General features: G+C 31.6%; 1 protein-coding gene across 1 annotated transcript in view; it reads left to right on the forward strand.

Annotated features, from left to right (window-relative positions):
* The window catches only part of LOC139517256 (lysosomal-trafficking regulator-like), a 70,466-nt gene extending 62,134 nt beyond the window's left edge, over positions 1-8,332 (forward strand). Inside the window, exons 49-55 of the mRNA XM_071308096.1 lie at positions 287-423; positions 924-1,022; positions 1,458-1,600; positions 3,148-3,245; positions 3,419-3,575; positions 4,167-4,241; positions 5,618-8,332. Coding sequence (XP_071164197.1) covers positions 287-423; positions 924-1,022; positions 1,458-1,600; positions 3,148-3,245; positions 3,419-3,575; positions 4,167-4,241; positions 5,618-5,741 — 833 coding nt within the window. The 3' untranslated portion in view covers positions 5,742-8,332. The remainder of the gene's footprint in view (positions 1-286; positions 424-923; positions 1,023-1,457; positions 1,601-3,147; positions 3,246-3,418; positions 3,576-4,166; positions 4,242-5,617) is intronic.
* The last annotated feature ends 8,597 nt before the right edge of the window (positions 8,333-16,929 follow it).

A 16,929-nucleotide genomic window follows, 5' to 3' on the forward strand; every position in this document is an offset into this window, starting at 1 on the left:
TGATTATGTCAATTTATTTGGATAACTTAACTGTTCATTCAAATAGCACTGCTTCACTGAATGCTGTACTCATCTATTGTTGAAAAGTTTAACATGTAAGAAGATTTTTTTGGCATTTTAAAAGCTCACAATTGAGTGCTTTGAGTGGGTTTTTTTTCTTTGTGATTGCTTTGATGCCAATTCAGGTAAATAGTCCCAAAACCATTACTCCTGTTATCTATAGAATAAATGTATTACCGGTAATTGTCTAAGAAATCAGATTAAAATTAGAGATTTTGAATTTTAGGATCCTCCTTGTACAACACAACAGATGTAGTATGGGCAGCCATAGTTACATGGAAGTTTCCAGATGGTATAATTAGAATAAACAACAAACCAGAGCAACCATACCTGAATCTCATACAACACAGTCCTTATGATCAGGTAAAAACAAGTCATTTTATAGCTGAAACCTTAATTTAAGATATTTTATGTAGATTTATGTGTTATATAAACTTTCAACCATATTCAGCATAAGACTGATTGATTGGTTGTTGTTACTTAACATCCAGTGGTAAATGCTTCATGCATATTCAAGACAATAGCATATTAACAAAAATACAATAGTAAGGCCTTGTAATAGGGGTTTGACTGGGATGATTGGATGGCAATTTTGAAAGCCACATGAAAATTAGAATATATTAGATAAGGACAGAAATTTAGCCTTTCAGCAGGCCACATTGAAACTTCAAAGAGTTGTTGCAAGGGTTCTGAACATGCAGTGTGCGTAGTATGAAACATGTTTATGGTGTCATTTTATTTACAACACTATTTGATATTGTGATCGTGGGTAGATATACTGTTGATAGAATTGTAGTAAAATTGTGTGGGCTGGAGTGTTAATTGTAACAATTTGAAATATTTTATATACTTTTGTTTTCCAGGTTACCTATATAGCTGCCATAGCAGATTGTCCACATCTGTTTGTTGGTTGTGAAAGTGGATCTATTACTGTTTATCAGACTGTCTTCAATCAAGCAAAGGTATTTTAGCTTAAAATTAACTCTATTTTTTTTTTTACAAATATTTTAGATTGATTGATTTATTGTGATTTACTTTATGTCCATTGGAAAGATTTTCTTGTATATTCATAATAAGAAGAGGTTAAAGAATACATCAATTAATTAAGTAGTATCTTTTAAACAATGTGCAGTGATCATGAAAATTTAAATACCACTGCAAAGAAGTGTTTAGAAGTTATCCTTTAAAACAGTCGAAATGTTGACTTTTGCGATACAGTAATAAAATGGTATCCAGTTATAACAGGTGGCCTACTGGTCTAAGTAGTTGAACTACTGTATCCCTAGCCTGTACACGCAGAGGTTGTGAAAAGTGAAAAATTGAGAAAGTGGTGTTAAGCCCAAACCAATCATTCAATCAAGGTAAAACATTACTAAGATTAACCATTATACTTGCAGACAAGTGATATACAGATTAAAGGAGTAAAACATGTGTTATATGGTCACACTAGGAGGATTACACAGATAGTCATATGTAAGGCTTACAGTATATTTGTTAGTGCCAGTGAAGATAGATCTTGTATTATATGGGACTTAAATAGGTAAGTCTTTATATCAATAATTTACCATTCTTATACTTATTGTTTTTTTGTTTTTTTTATCAATTTGAATTAAAAGAAGATAGTTACAGCTTTTACATTAATGCTAGCAAGACAAATCTTTGTTTGGCTTGCTTGCTTTGTTTGTATCAGTGATTGCTCAAGCATGGTAATTTAGATAGGCGGGGCTTCAGCTTGTATACATCATACTTAGATTTTATTGGACGTTATGTCTGAGGTTAAGGACACTTAATTTTAAAACATCACATGACAAATACACTTTTTTCTTGTATGAGGCTGAGAAACTGGCCTTCAACATTAATTGACTTAATATTGTTTTTATAACATATCAATCTATTAGTTCAGTCAGTTATTTCCATGTCTGTCCTTCGATTATGCAACTCCAGAAAATATTCTTAAAAAATGGGAAACAATTGTATTGAAAAGAGAAAATCGAGTGCACCTTTTTTTTATGTTAGGGTGTGTTTGAGATGAATATTTTGTCTTGAAAATGTACAAAACAAGAGTATTTGATACATCATCTCGCTTCAGACTCTATCATTTTATATAGCAAAGCTACAGGTTGACTTTATAACATAAAAAAAATCACAGTACTAAAAGATGAAATATAGGGGTCAAGTGAAATACCTATCCAATGGATCACAAAATCAGAGTAGGTGTGTTCGAATAGCTATTTTACTAAAAGCGCTTGACGACAGTCTTTAAGTTGGATCTCTGAAAAAAAATTGTCTTCCGTTTCTACGATTGTGAAAATGAACAGATAATTTCGACGAAGTAGAATCCTGTCTGTATTGTATATTTACAGGTAAGGAAACTTGTGAGAATATGTGTCATGTGATGTTTTATAATTTAGTGTCCTTAACGTCCAATAAAATTTAAGTATGATGTATACAAGCTGAAGCCCCGCCTATCTTAATTACCATGCTTGAGCAAACATTGATACAAACAAAGCAAGCAAGCCAAACAAAGATTTGTCTTGCTAGCATTAATGTAAAAGCTGTAAAGGTCTGAAAAAATACTAGAACAATAATTTTCATAAAATGGATTTTTTAGAATGAATATTGCTAACAGATCTATTCAATATGCCATCTTTCAATTTTTTGTTGGATAAAAATTGGTAGCACTTATCTAATAAACATTGGAACCATACCTTAGCAAATGCACTTTCAGCCTTTTAAATAAAATATGTATTGTTACTGATAAGCTTCTGTATAAATTGATAATCAGGGAAAGGTAACATTTTGCAATTTGAAGTATTTGAACATCATGACAGTTCGTTGTCATCAGGTCACTGTGTCACCATAACTTTTATTTTATGTTTGTCAAGGATAGATGTAAGAAATCAGACTTAACAGATGAGTTATATATCAGTTGGACATTTATATTCATAGATTGATATTCATAGAAGCATGTAAATGTACAGAGGGTTGCATAGCATGCATGTTTAATAATGTCATAAGCAACTGCTTCATTTTTTACTTGATATTCATTTTCAAACAGTAAAATTGAGCACATTTTGTCAATTACAGATTAAGTTATGTGAGGTCAATTGAAGGTCACAAATATGGAGTAGATGTTGTAGCCATTAGCCCAACGGCTGGAGATATAGCTTCAGCAAGTAGACAAGGTAAAACATATTTAAAGTCTATAGTCTCAATAGTAGTTTCCTGACAGCTTCTAGGAAACATGGTAAGATGTGAAAATTTAGAATACAGGTATTTGTTTCAAAGAATATTTTTTTAATAGTTGTCTTATATATGTTCACAAAGGAAAACTGTAAACCAGTCTATTTATTTGTAGGACTTGGAAGTTGTTTACAACTACACAGTATAAATGGTGAATACATAGATATGTACACCTCTCAGGACCATGTGATTAACTGCCTGGCTTTTTCTACAGCACCAGAAGGACAGTCTATAAATGTAATAGCAGGAGGTCTAGATAATGGTGTAATAAGGTAACTATTTTATTTTTCTACCTCAGGAATAGATAAACCCAGCTGTATTTGGCAAAACTTTTAAGAATTTTTGGTCCTCAATGCTCTTCAACTTCGTACTTTATTTGGCCTTTTAAATTTTTTTTGATGTGAGTGTCACTGATGAGTCTTTTGTAGACGAAATGCGCATCTGTCATAAATATAATATTTTAATCCTGGTCTCTATGATGAGTTTATTATACGTTATACCCATAACAAACGTTTTCATGTATCAGAATCCATTATTTTCAGAAGAACTTCAATTTGTCTAGTATAAAGCTGTAATTTCTTTTCAGTTAATGTAGGGAGAGTCAATACATCAACTCAGGGTATTGTCATTTTGAAATAATTTGGAAATCTAGATTGCAACTTCTTTAAACAAAATTGTGTGTCATCACAAACAAGGCTAGTAAAAGTTCACTTCCTTGTTTATCAATTATCTACTCTGAAACTATATGCACATTTTGTAATTAACTACTTCGGTGCGTTAAAAAAACCCCAGTCATTTGAATATATATAATTGATAAATATTTTGTGTATTGATAGATCATACATTTCTGTTTATATTAATAGGATATGGAGTACAGTTGATTTAAGACATCTCCGAGATCTACAAACTGAGAATCTCATGTTAAAACCAGTTATCAGGTAATTATTTTCCTTATGTTCTTACTTTTGTCAAAAAGGTATAAATACTCTCCACCCATTTATGTATACATGCTTTTCTTTGATTTTGATTTTGATTTATTAGTTCAAAATCAGTATTCCCTTAAAGTCATATGAAACGAGTGACCGGTGAAAAATAATGTTTATCCAATTCTTTAACCAATGCATGTATATATCATAAACTTAGTCTTCTGTGCACAATTTTATCATTTTTTACGCAACCATATTGTATAATCATAATTTTTTTTGTCTCTCTGTCTGTTATGAAGTGAAAATATGGCAGCTACTTAAATGTCCTGTTTAGAAGCCGAAGTTTACCGATTAGTTTATTTTAAGGACAGGTCCATGTGTATTGCGATCACCAGATTTTTATGAGAGGGTTATGCTGAAGTCACTTTGCATACGGAAAATATATCGGCGAATTGCTTCCAGGAAGCAAGCAATTCAAATAAAGTAATCTTCTTCTAAATATGAACAAATTAAAGACTGTTCTTCAGACAAAAGTATCCCCAAGGGTGACTCGGGTATAGAAATATGGTCACTTGGTCTTCTCCCGACCGGCAGTAAAACGCTTGCTGAAGTGGGGCGTCCGTTTGGCTGTGCGAGATGTATCAAGTTCGCAGTCACGTCCGTCAGAAGGGGACGTTAAATTCTATGCCTCGTGTAAAGAGAGTGCCACGCTCTTTGCACGTTAAAAACCCTTGCAACAACTCTTTGAGGGGTCCGTAGGTGGCCTGTTGCAAGGCAAAATTTCTGTCCCTATCCAATATACCCTCATTTTCCAGTGGCAGTCCAAATTTCCCCGACCATCATCCTAGATGGCCTCTCTTACAACAACCTACCTATTGTATTTATTGTGAACTTGTTCTCGTCCTGAATATGCATGAAATATTTGCCACTGGACGTTAAGCAACCAACAATCAATCAATCAATCAGACAAAAGTATATGAACATCAGCTTGATAATGAAAACTATCCATTTAGTTATAAAAAACATGTGCATTTAGATTTGAGGTTTCATATGACTTTAAATATCCTCAAATATTTTGGTCATAGGGTGTGGTCAATATTTTTTCAGGAGGAAATATATCTAAATAATGAATTTTAACAGAAAATATGGCTAAATCATGTAAAATTTTACATGTTATAAACTTTCAACATTATCTAAATCAAATTTCAGACAATAGAATATGTCTACTTTATTTAAAATTGATTTTTTTAGATTTTATACAGTTGTTTTCAGATGTGATATCACAAAGTTCAGTTTTTAGGGCCAAATTTAAGCTTTCCTGGCCCTACTCCTTTATTGTAATTTTTTATTTGAAGCATACCTGTATATGTTTATCTTCTATATTTCAGTGTTGTGTTTACGTATGATTCACATCGTTTGTATTCTACACTATCGGATGGAACTGTTGCATTGTGGGAATCACCATCCTCAAGCAAACAACTGTTACCACACAAATTTGTAGCATTTCTGTAATATTGACAACCATAAGAAGGCAACAGCAAAAGTGTTTAGTTATAGAGGGAAGAATTCAAATAACTGACTGTTCAAGGGCTGTAAAGCCAGTCAAGGTCGTTAAAAACTTCCATCATCATCATTGAATTCAAATGACTTACCAGTTTAAACATTAATAAAATACATACAAATATTGATATATAAAATGTGAATGTAATGATTTTAATGATGAGATGTTGATTTATTTTTTAAATGCCTTTGTTTTAAAGTGAGATATTCTGCCATCGTCAAGTGATATGTACTACACAGTACACTAAATATTTGTGTATTTTGATATATACTTTTATTTTGGCTTATGAAATAAGCTTTTTATCTGTATACCGGTAGATATTTATAAAGTTTATAAGTGTGCATTACTAAATATTTATTTCTGTAAATTGCTACCAAGTAACAATTTGGAATTCGATGACTATGTCAGAGCTAAATGGAGGCTGGTGGAGACAGCCTTTACTTTTTTTTTTTTATCAATAGTCTTATTTATTAGTAGTTGCAACCAGGGCTTTCATTGCAAATATTGTAAACCATTGTGTATGCCTATGTATATGCATGCTTATATGTTAAGTTGATTTATTTTTTAAAAAATTGGAAAAGAGTTGTGGTGTTTTATTAATTTAGGCAATATAATTAAAAAAAAGAATAAAAATTATTTGATTATTGCTAAGGATTTGTGTCTTTCAATACTTATCTTCTTTTAAAAAGTAAGATTTTCAGTTTCTAATAGAAATTAATTACATATTTTATATTAAAAAGTTTTTATTTATTCATATGTTCTACTTTGGTGCAAACTCGTTATTTCTATATTTATGAAGAATTTTAGGAAAGAAATCTTTGTAATAACTGTAAATATCATATCAAAAGTACTTTTAAAGTAAACCTTTTTACAAATGTTTAAGAAAAAATATGAATGTATGTTAGGCAGCATTTTTGACATGTAAATATATTAAACATGAGATCCCTTTTATGCTTTTGACCGACCGTGCAAGGCCTGTATAGCCAGTCAAGGTCGTTAAAAAATTCAATTGGTATAGGCTTAATTTTATTTATATCTTATTTTGCTGTATAACTATATAAACATTGCTCTGTCTCACTTACTCAATAGTTTTAATTCTGTGGTTTATCTTTATTTTTTTAGATACTAAAGAATATGCCCTTTAGAATTTTCAAATATGATTATTGCTGGCTTCTCTAGTCTTGATTTAACAAAATCTTTGAATTTTTATCATCTTTCATCATTACTTATAATTAGGGACAATACAAGCTGAGATGTTGACATATATTTTACAAAGCATTTTGACAATTCAAGAAATTAACCAATGATGATTTGATATGTGAAATAAAGGATAGTCTTAATCCACAAGGGCAATATTTGTCTTTTTTTTATATACTCAATATTTCTCATTCATAAATATGTGTCAAATTCAAACAGTTTTTGTATTTTTTAAAGAATGATATTTAAAAACAAAGAACCATTTTTAGATATAAAAATCTCTATGAACATTTCCAGCTTAAAAACCTTTGTGTTGGGACTTTCACATACACATAACTATTCAGTAATAATTTTCCCCCATGCTTTATCTTGATTTTCTAATACTTCAATTTCTATGACATATAATGACCCATTTCATGCCTTTCAAACTGATTAATGTTACAAGTATATGTAATATGTATTAACCTTGCCATGGGAAACAAAAACAGTCCAATATGTACCCTAAATGTCTGCTGTTTTAAACCAAAAGAGTTGTAAATGATCATTGAAAGGTTAAAAAAAAATTTGTATAAAGATGAATAACTTTGATAAAGTTTTGTTTCTACATGTATCAAAATACTGTGGATTTACTTATTTTTGTCGACTAATTTATGTAGATTGAGGGAACATTTTATTTTTGTGGAAATTTGATTTCGTGGTTTTGTCAAAGTCTGCATATATGCCAATAAAATATTGAGCGTGTTAATTTGTGTTTACCTGCAACCAAAAAGCAAAACAAAATATTGTATCTAACGAATAGTAATGAATCCACAGTCTTTTATTTTTAATTGTTTTATTTTATAAAGCATACTAGATGTTTTGAATTGATCTTTAAATCTCTTTTGGAAATCCTTTTATTTTACCCATATGACCTAGAGTGAATGATAAAGTATTAATTATTTGATATGATATATTGCAAGAATTATGTTATATAATAATAGAAGTGTTTGTTAAACACAGAAATTAAATTTCTTTAAAAGAAATATTGTTTGTGTGTCGCCTGCTTAGAGTGTTTTAGCTCTGTCTTTTATTCTTCATTTAAGATAATGGACAGCTACAGGTAAACTATTGAACTAACAAATTTTAAGACATGGTCATCTGTTAAAACTTTAAACTAATAGGACATAGAATTAATTTCTCAACAATGTTGTATTTATGAGTGATTTTAATATAATTCCAAAAACTATGAAAAAAATTATCATTGAAAATTACCCCATATTGTTTCAGTTGTGTACCATATTTGTTAAAAATGTCATTGTTTTCTGTTATATTTGTGAGAAAAAATCCAATACAATATGATTGTTTATTTTGATGTACATTTATATTCTCTGAACTTAAAGTTTGATTCTAGCATGAATCATGGTTCTGGCTGCGAAGAATATTTCTGTTTCTTTGTTGATTAATGAATGTATAGTGTAATGCAGCTATATGAATTCCAGTTGACCCTTTTGAGACATTTTGTGATCCCCACCTATCATTCATTATATACATATAATGCAATGGTACATTTAAAGACAGGGAGAATGATGAGTAAGTTCTCCCACATTAAGGTTGTGAAAATATCCATTTTGTTGAACTCCTCCTACAGTATTCAAACCAGCTCCTTTGAGATACAGTATATTGAAAATGTGCATCTTACTGTTTGGACAAAGGAGTAGGTCCGGTAAGGCCCCTTTTTGGCCCAAAAATACAACAGTTTTACAAAATTGTTAAAATGTAAACTTTTAGTTATTTATTGGACAGTTGAATGCTTCTGCTACATAAATATGGGCTGTTTTTGACAATACAATGCACATATATCGGGTTGTAGCACCATTAAGTCATGCTAAATTACTGAAATCTTCAAAATTCTATCATTTTAGTTAAATTTTAGACGGTTTCCGTGTAAAACGAAAGTGGCCGCATTCGTGTTCATCCTTAATATTGCAATGTAAGTTGTATTCCATGATAATACATAACATATATAAAGGTTGTGGATGAACACGGATGCGGCCACTTTCATTTTTGACAAAAACAATCTGAAAAGTGACGTTTTTTGGCATATTTGAGAGATTTTTCATATTTGAGCTTCAATCGGATCGTTTTTAATGACTTTATCAGTTGAAATCTTTCACATAAACTAATTGAATCAAGTGAAATGGACACTTAAGTGTTTAAAAAGTGGTCAAAATCTTTCGTCAGATGAAACTGAAATTTGAGGCCAAAATGAGTCCTTACTGGACCTACTCCTTTATAGATTTTGTTCTTTTAGATATTCTTGATATTCAATTGTCATTTATACTCTTCATGGAGGATGTCCAACTTGTGTAACCTTCTCCATTATTATTTTTATCTCAGAGCAATGAACCTTTGTATAGTCAAATAGTTATCAAAGGTACCAGGTTTTTAATTTAGTACGCCAGACACGCGTTTCGTCTACACAAGACTCATCAGTGATGCTCACATCAAAATATTTATAAACCAGTTTCGTCTACACAAGACTCATCAGTGACGCTCATATCAAAATATTTATAAACCAAACAAGAACAAAGTGGAAGAGCATTGAGGATCCAAAATTCCTTCAAATAGTTATCAAAGGTACCAGGATTTTAATTTAGTACGCCAGACACGCTTTTCGTCTACATAAGACTGATCAGTTACGCTCATATCAAAATATTTATAAAGCCAAGCAAACAAGTACAAAGTTGAAGAGCATTAAAGATCCAAAATTCCAAAAAGTTGTGCCAAATACTGCTAAGGTAATCTATGCAAGAGATAAGAAACTTCAAATTTTTCAACAATTCAAAGTTTTGTGAACAGGAAATTTACAAAAATGACCACATTATTGATATTCATGTTAACACCGAAGTTTTGACTACTGGGCTGGTGATACCCTCGGGGACGAAACGTCCACCAGCAGTGGCATCGACCCAGTGGTGTAAATAGTTATCAAAGGTACCAGGATTATAATTTAGTATGCCAGACGCGCGTTTCGTCTACGTTTCAAAACGTTTAATAAAAAAATTGGAGTTAACAGTATAATAATTACAAAAACACATATACACAAGTCATTCAACCAAGCATCATTGGTTTTGTCTCTGGTTTAATTTGCAATGGTCTACCAGACCAGTCCTGGAAACAAGCTGCATTGGATTGCTTGCTGGTAAAAAAGTAAAATAACAAAAATTCCAAACTCCGAGGAAAATTCAAAAACAAAAAGTCTCTATCAAAAAGCAAATTCAAAAGCTCAAGCACATCAAACGAATGGATAAGAACTGTCACATTCCTGACTTGGTACAGGCATTTTCTTATGTAGAAAATGGTGGATTGAACCTGGTTTTATAGATAGCTGAACCTCTTTAGAAAAAGCAGTTAAAACGACATGAGACCGATAAATTTCGAAAGTTGTTAATTAACACCTAAAGTTTTTTGCAAATTCTTGTTGAAAACGATGAAAACCTTGTTGAGAAGGAAATATGTAAAAGTACATGATGAAATAAGGCAACAGTAGTATACCGCTGTTCAAAACTCGTAAATCTGGACAAAAAACAAAATCGGGGTAACAAACCAAAACTTAGGGAAACGCTTTAAATATAAGAGAACAACGACACAACATTAAAATGTAACACACACAGAAACGGACTAAGCATTAGACAAAATCCGATGAGAATAACAAATAGGCACTGGCTACGGTTACATGGAAATGTAACAATAATAAAAATATTGTTACATTGGAGACTAAATGCCGGAATGCATTGTTGGGTAAGGACCTGTTTAATTACGAATGTAACAATAATTATTGAGGCTATGGTTACATTGCGTTATTGTTACATGGAAAAAAAAGCAATGTACGATGGGACTAGCAATATGTACTAAATAATAAAAGTTGAGGACATTTATTACATACATTTATAACATACAATTTATTTACTGTAATTTTTTATTTACAATGACAATTTCTACAAATCCAGTAAGTTGTTTTTAAAGTCCGACACATTTTTGATGAACTAAATTACGTCCTCCACGGATACGTGTACATACAGAATTTCTTAGTATTTAAGTTACAGTGAGCAAACTTTGCTTTTGATTATAAATTTGCGTCAAGTTATAAAGCTGTATGAAATGTATGTCTTGATATTGTTTCAGTTTCGTTTAAAACGCATCCCAAGTTTTATTTTTTTCACCATAAACAAAATTGGTCCAAAGTATAATGACAGTAATAAGAGTAGGTGTGCAGTTAAATACTTTTAAAAAGTGAAACCATGGAACTATATTTTTCGCCTTTGACAGTCACACTCCTAATCTTGAGTAGTATCTTTAGAGGGGGGCAAGGGGTTTAACTGTTATGCTGTTATGGGGCAATTTGATTCTTTGTTATCTGTTATTCTGAAAATATATTTGCTGTTAGCTGTTATTGTCTTATTCATTGTTAGCTGTTATTGGACTATTAGTTTTTTTGTTATCTGTTATTGTGATAATGTATTTGCTGTTAACTGTTATTGAAAATTAGAATGTTAGCATTTTTTTTGACAGCCAATATTCTGTAGAAATTGAAGATTATTGAACATTGGGGTCTACCACTAGTAATATGGTGGTCCCGTATTCGGTGAAGGATTTCATAAACATCTACCCATCACAGATCATCACATAAGCATATTAATAGCAGTGAGGTCCAGGACAATTCCTGTATATGTTATGATTATCCTTTGTTGTAAAATCCATATTTTTTTATGAACATGTAGCTTGCTATTCAGTGTGAGCCAAGGCTCCGCGTTGAAGGCTGTATTTTGACCTATATGTACAATGGTTTACTTTTATAAATTGTTACTTGGATACTCATACCACATCTTCCTATATCCATGTAGTAAATTTTTTTGTATTGGGACATTGTTCCTTGTTTCCAGTACGTACATATTAAATTCGAACAATTCTTAATATGACAAAAAGGAAAACATATGTCCAGGGATATCTGATGAGGATTTCAATTAAGGACTAGGTCCTTACAACCATAGAATAAAGTACACAGATTCAGATCTGTTATTCTTTTCAAAGCAGAACCAAATACATTGTACAATAAAAGTTCCAACTATGTCCTGGGTTCTGATGCTGCACATAACTCATTACAAACAAAGATTTAGTTCGTCTTCAAGCCATTGTTCCACTACTTTACTATGTATTCTACTTACTAGTACACTAAAAAAACTGATAATAAATTGTTCAAATAAAGTCTTTGAAAATAGTGGAATAAATTACTTTTGGAGTTTCAAAATTAGTTGAAGGTACTTGATAAATTGCATGCATGACATTGGTGCTTTTGATTTTCCTACCCCATATACCTCTGTGGTAATAGTATTATTAAGAAAAAACCACACACCTCATGCATTGAACGTGCATTTTTTTTAAAAATCAGAATGCGAATATATATATTCAAACTTAGTATTTCAGGTCATTTTTTAGTAATAACAAACAACAGAACTATGTCAATTGGACCTGCTTTGATACCATAACTGCCCTTAAATTTTTTACAAAATATCATTTTTGTCTGCTATGGAGTTTCCATATATCGTCAAGTTATCAGAATTCCAATGGGGACTAACTGTGCACCACTTATTGCAGACCTGTTTCTGTATTGTTATGAGTTCAATTAATGAAAACATTCAGCAACTGGAGGGATTGTGCTTGATTTTCATATGATGGAGACATAATCTTTCAATCAGTCCAGGAACTGACTTATTTTAATATTTCATTTATTCTTATCTGTTTTTGTCCATTTTAATTCCTTGTTATCTGTTATAAGCCAAATCAATTTGCTGTTTTGCTGTTATTGAGACCCCCCTTGCCCCCTCTCTTTAATAACATCAAAACCATTAATACGTAGTAAAACTATTCAAGTTGTACACCATTTGTTGAATAATAATATTTTATTATTTATCAGTATTAAATTACAAGTATTGTTTAGTACATATGAAAGAATGGAGCAATACAACTATAGAAGATTTAAGTTTAATCAATCTAGCGTACATTGCTCAGTGTTTTTCATGTAACAATAACGTAATGTAACCGTAGCCTCAGTAAATATTGTAACATTTGTAATTAATCGGTTCCTCACCCAACTTTGCATTCCGGCAATTAGTCTCCAATGTAACAATAATATTTTTATTATTGTTACATTTCCATGTAACCGTAGCCAGTGCCTAACAAATATAACGTCAAAACCAAATACATGAATTTGGGATAGAAAAGTACCGTGACACGTCTCATAGTAATGTGAATTCACACTAAATTATACATTTAAACGTTTTGAAACACAGACGAAACCCGCGTCTAGCATACTAAATTATAATCCTGGTACCTTTGATAACTATTTACACCACTGGGTCGATGCCATGAAACACCCACCAAAGAACCACCAAATAGAGTACCACTTTCCGACAGGCTAATTTTGCAAATTAAATAGAGCATTCAAATAGGATAAGAATCATACGGAAATCATTTAGTTTTTGGTCTGCTCCCATTGTTTTAATAAAAAGAAAGATCTCAATATGAAGATTATTTATGGACTATCGAAAACTAAACGGAAAGACCATACATGATATTTTTCCGGTACCGAGACTGTCGATAATTCGGATGCTTAAGTACCATTGAAACATAGTGAAAAGGAAAAAGCTGTGTTTTTAACTCAAATTGGTGTACTGTCTTAGTATACAGCTATGCTAATGGGATATCAATAAGCCATATAAAATTAAAGAAGCAGTTAGCATACTTCAGTGGCATGTTTCAGTGCTTTTCAAGAAAGATTGAAAATGAGTTAAAATCCTTCTAGCTGGACCTGAAGAATTATTGGTAATCAAACTAAAGATGCAAGATACAAGTGCCAAGGTGATGCCCGGAAACTAATAATAAATGCTATACTTTTTCCAGTGTAATGTGACAACAAATTATGGAAAACTAATAGTCCTGGTACGGAATTGTCTTAAGAGAGGAAGGACGGGCGAACAGACCTGACAACATTATGCCTTACTATAGTTTTCGACCATAAAATTAAAACAATATAGGTTTTATGTTTGTAAATCACATTATATAAACTGTATGATACAGGAAGTAAAAATAATAATAATGTTTTTTTAAATAACGATTCACTTTGACACATAACACATACTGCAACAACACTTACTGAAGAAAAAATTAATGATTATGCCTGTTTTTTTGTTATTCTTACTTTTGAATTCAAATAATACGAGGAACTGGATCGTCGTTCAAAATACTGGACACACAAATTACACAAACAATTTTACATAGCTGATTCTGTCAGATGCTCCTCAAAACATTTGCATCTATTTTATCAGCGATCAAAACCGGCCTGGCTTCAGTGTTCCTATGAAACTTCAATGTCGGAAGGGGTGTCCAGTGTGGGATGGATGGATCGAATCAGATGATAATTATATTTTGGTTTTACTCATATGAGCTATTCAAGAAAAAATGAAAAGAAGCTGAAATTAGAATGTAACTCCATTTATTGCTGTATAGATATCCTTTTTTTTTTTACTAAATATTGCAAAATTTAGATGAATATGATGATCGTATCTATCCCTTGAACTTGATTTCAAGTATACAATAAATGGGTATATGCTTCATATTTTGACTTAAATATAGAAATTGGCCATAACTTTGAAATACAAGTGTAAGATGAGAACTAATTATGAACTTTACGACAATAGAGATGATTTCAGTGTTCAATTCCCATATACCTGTATAACTACATTCCAACAGCACTTGCATAAGGCGTTTATAACTTGCGCTTGTTCAAGCTTTTTCCGATGAAGGTTTTTTTCAAGAAGATACTGAACAATGGGTTTAGAATAATATTGATGGATTCATCTCATCCAGCGTTTTACTTATGTCACCATGATATGTTAAATAATTGTGGAAATTATTTGTCGCAGAAGGTGATATCAATGTATGATAGCTTCTCATAAGTAATCCTGATTACATTGTCATGCTTCAATCATTTAAGAACTTCTACTTCTACTTCTACCGGTTAATGACCAGCGTCATCTTGTTAACTATTCTGTCACTTTTGGGTGTGCGCAAATATAATTTTGCTTTTTGTTGTGTTATATGTTGGGATCTGAAAACAGTTTGTGCAGCACAGTAGTCAGCACTTAGTTGTTGACATAAATATCAATTAATTTATATGATCATTTTTATAAATTTCCTGTTTACAAAAGTATGAATTTTTGAAGTACTAAGGATTTTCTTATCCCAGGTATAGATTACCTTAGCCGTATTTGGCACAACATGTTGACATTTTTGGTCCGAAATGGTCTTCAACTTTGTACTTGTTTGGCTTTACAACTATTTTGATCTGAGCGTCACTATGAGTCTTATGTAGACGAAACGCGCGTTTGGCGTATTATAAGCGTGGTACCTTTGATAACTATTGTTCCCATAAATCTTGAGATCATGTCCGGTGGTACGAGTTTGTGGCTTGCTGCAACGTTGACCCCCTGGTTGTTGATCTTATACAGTATTGATAGTCGTGCTTTTTCCCTTCTATCTCCTGCGGTGTCCACTTCAGTTGTTTCAACATATCATTAACGGATGATCTGTTACTGTACCGGTTTGTTGCATATCTGGCCGATCTCTTTTGTATTGTACCATATCTAATTTGTGTTAATCTTTTTGGAGGTATGGATCACATAGAGAGCTGGCATACTCGATTGTTGGTCTAACGTGTTAGATGTAGGCATTTTCTTTGATATCGCTGTTAGAGATATTGAGGTTTCTTTCGAGAAATTCGATGGTTTTATTTGCCTGTGCACAGATGTTTTTGAAATGGTTTTCCCATGTAAGGTCTGATGTTATTTTTGCAGATATTACGTGCTCCAAAGTGTGGCTATATAAAGGGTAATCCTTTATAATAGGTTTTCTGTTCTTTGTTACTGATAGTACGGGGCGCCGAATGGGACTCTTGTGGTTTTTGTACAAAATTCAATTCTGTCATAACAAACTCATTTTTGTCTTTCAAAACTATGTGATACAGACTTGTTTTATGAGAACTTCAATTTTTGTCATGACAAAAGTCAATTTTATTAAAAAGGTATGCAAATAAAAACTTCTTTGCATACAAAAACACAAAAGTCAATTGTGTGAGACAAGATTCAATTTTGTGACACAAAATTGACTTTTGTGAGACAAAATTGACTTTTGTGAGACAAAATTGACTTTTGTGAGACAAATTCAATTTTGTGAGACAAAATTCAATTTTGTGAGACAAAATTCAATTTTGTCAATTTTGTCTCACAAAAGTAATTTTTTGTATGCAAATAAGTTCACAGATTCCAAACTAAACTAATTTGCATACAAAATTGACTTTTGTCGCCCAATTTTCAAATTATGTAACAAAAGTAAAGTCTGTGTTAAAAAAATGAATTTTGTCATGACAAAAGTAACTTTAGTTTACTGAAAGATAATTTTGTATGACAAAATGTTAAACTTGTAGTATGCTACAAATTTTGTTAAACTGAACTCATTTTTGTTGAACAAAACTCACTTTTGTCAGTACAAAATTGAATTTCGAGTACAAAACCACAAGAGTCCCATTCGGCGCCCCGTAGATAGTACCTGACATGTGATTTATCTGGATGGAATTTCATCATCCATTTGTCATGTTGTCATCTGCAAAAAGCCTCACAGTCGATTTAATATTTTCTGGCATGTCGTTTATATAGAAGAGGAAGGGAAGAATACATCCTGGAAAATCAAAGTCTGCTGATTGAAAAATAAAAGATTAAGAGTTATCCAATTTCGTATATATGTCAAGAAATGATCATAAAATTAGATATACTCGCTTTACCCTTTTCTTTAATGTTGTTGATATAGACAACAAGACATGTTCATAGTTTATTTATAGTAATATTCTTA

This window comes from Mytilus edulis, chromosome 3 (genome assembly GCF_963676685.1).
Source record: "Mytilus edulis chromosome 3, xbMytEdul2.2, whole genome shotgun sequence".
Taxonomy (NCBI): Eukaryota; Metazoa; Mollusca; class Bivalvia; order Mytilida; family Mytilidae; genus Mytilus; species Mytilus edulis.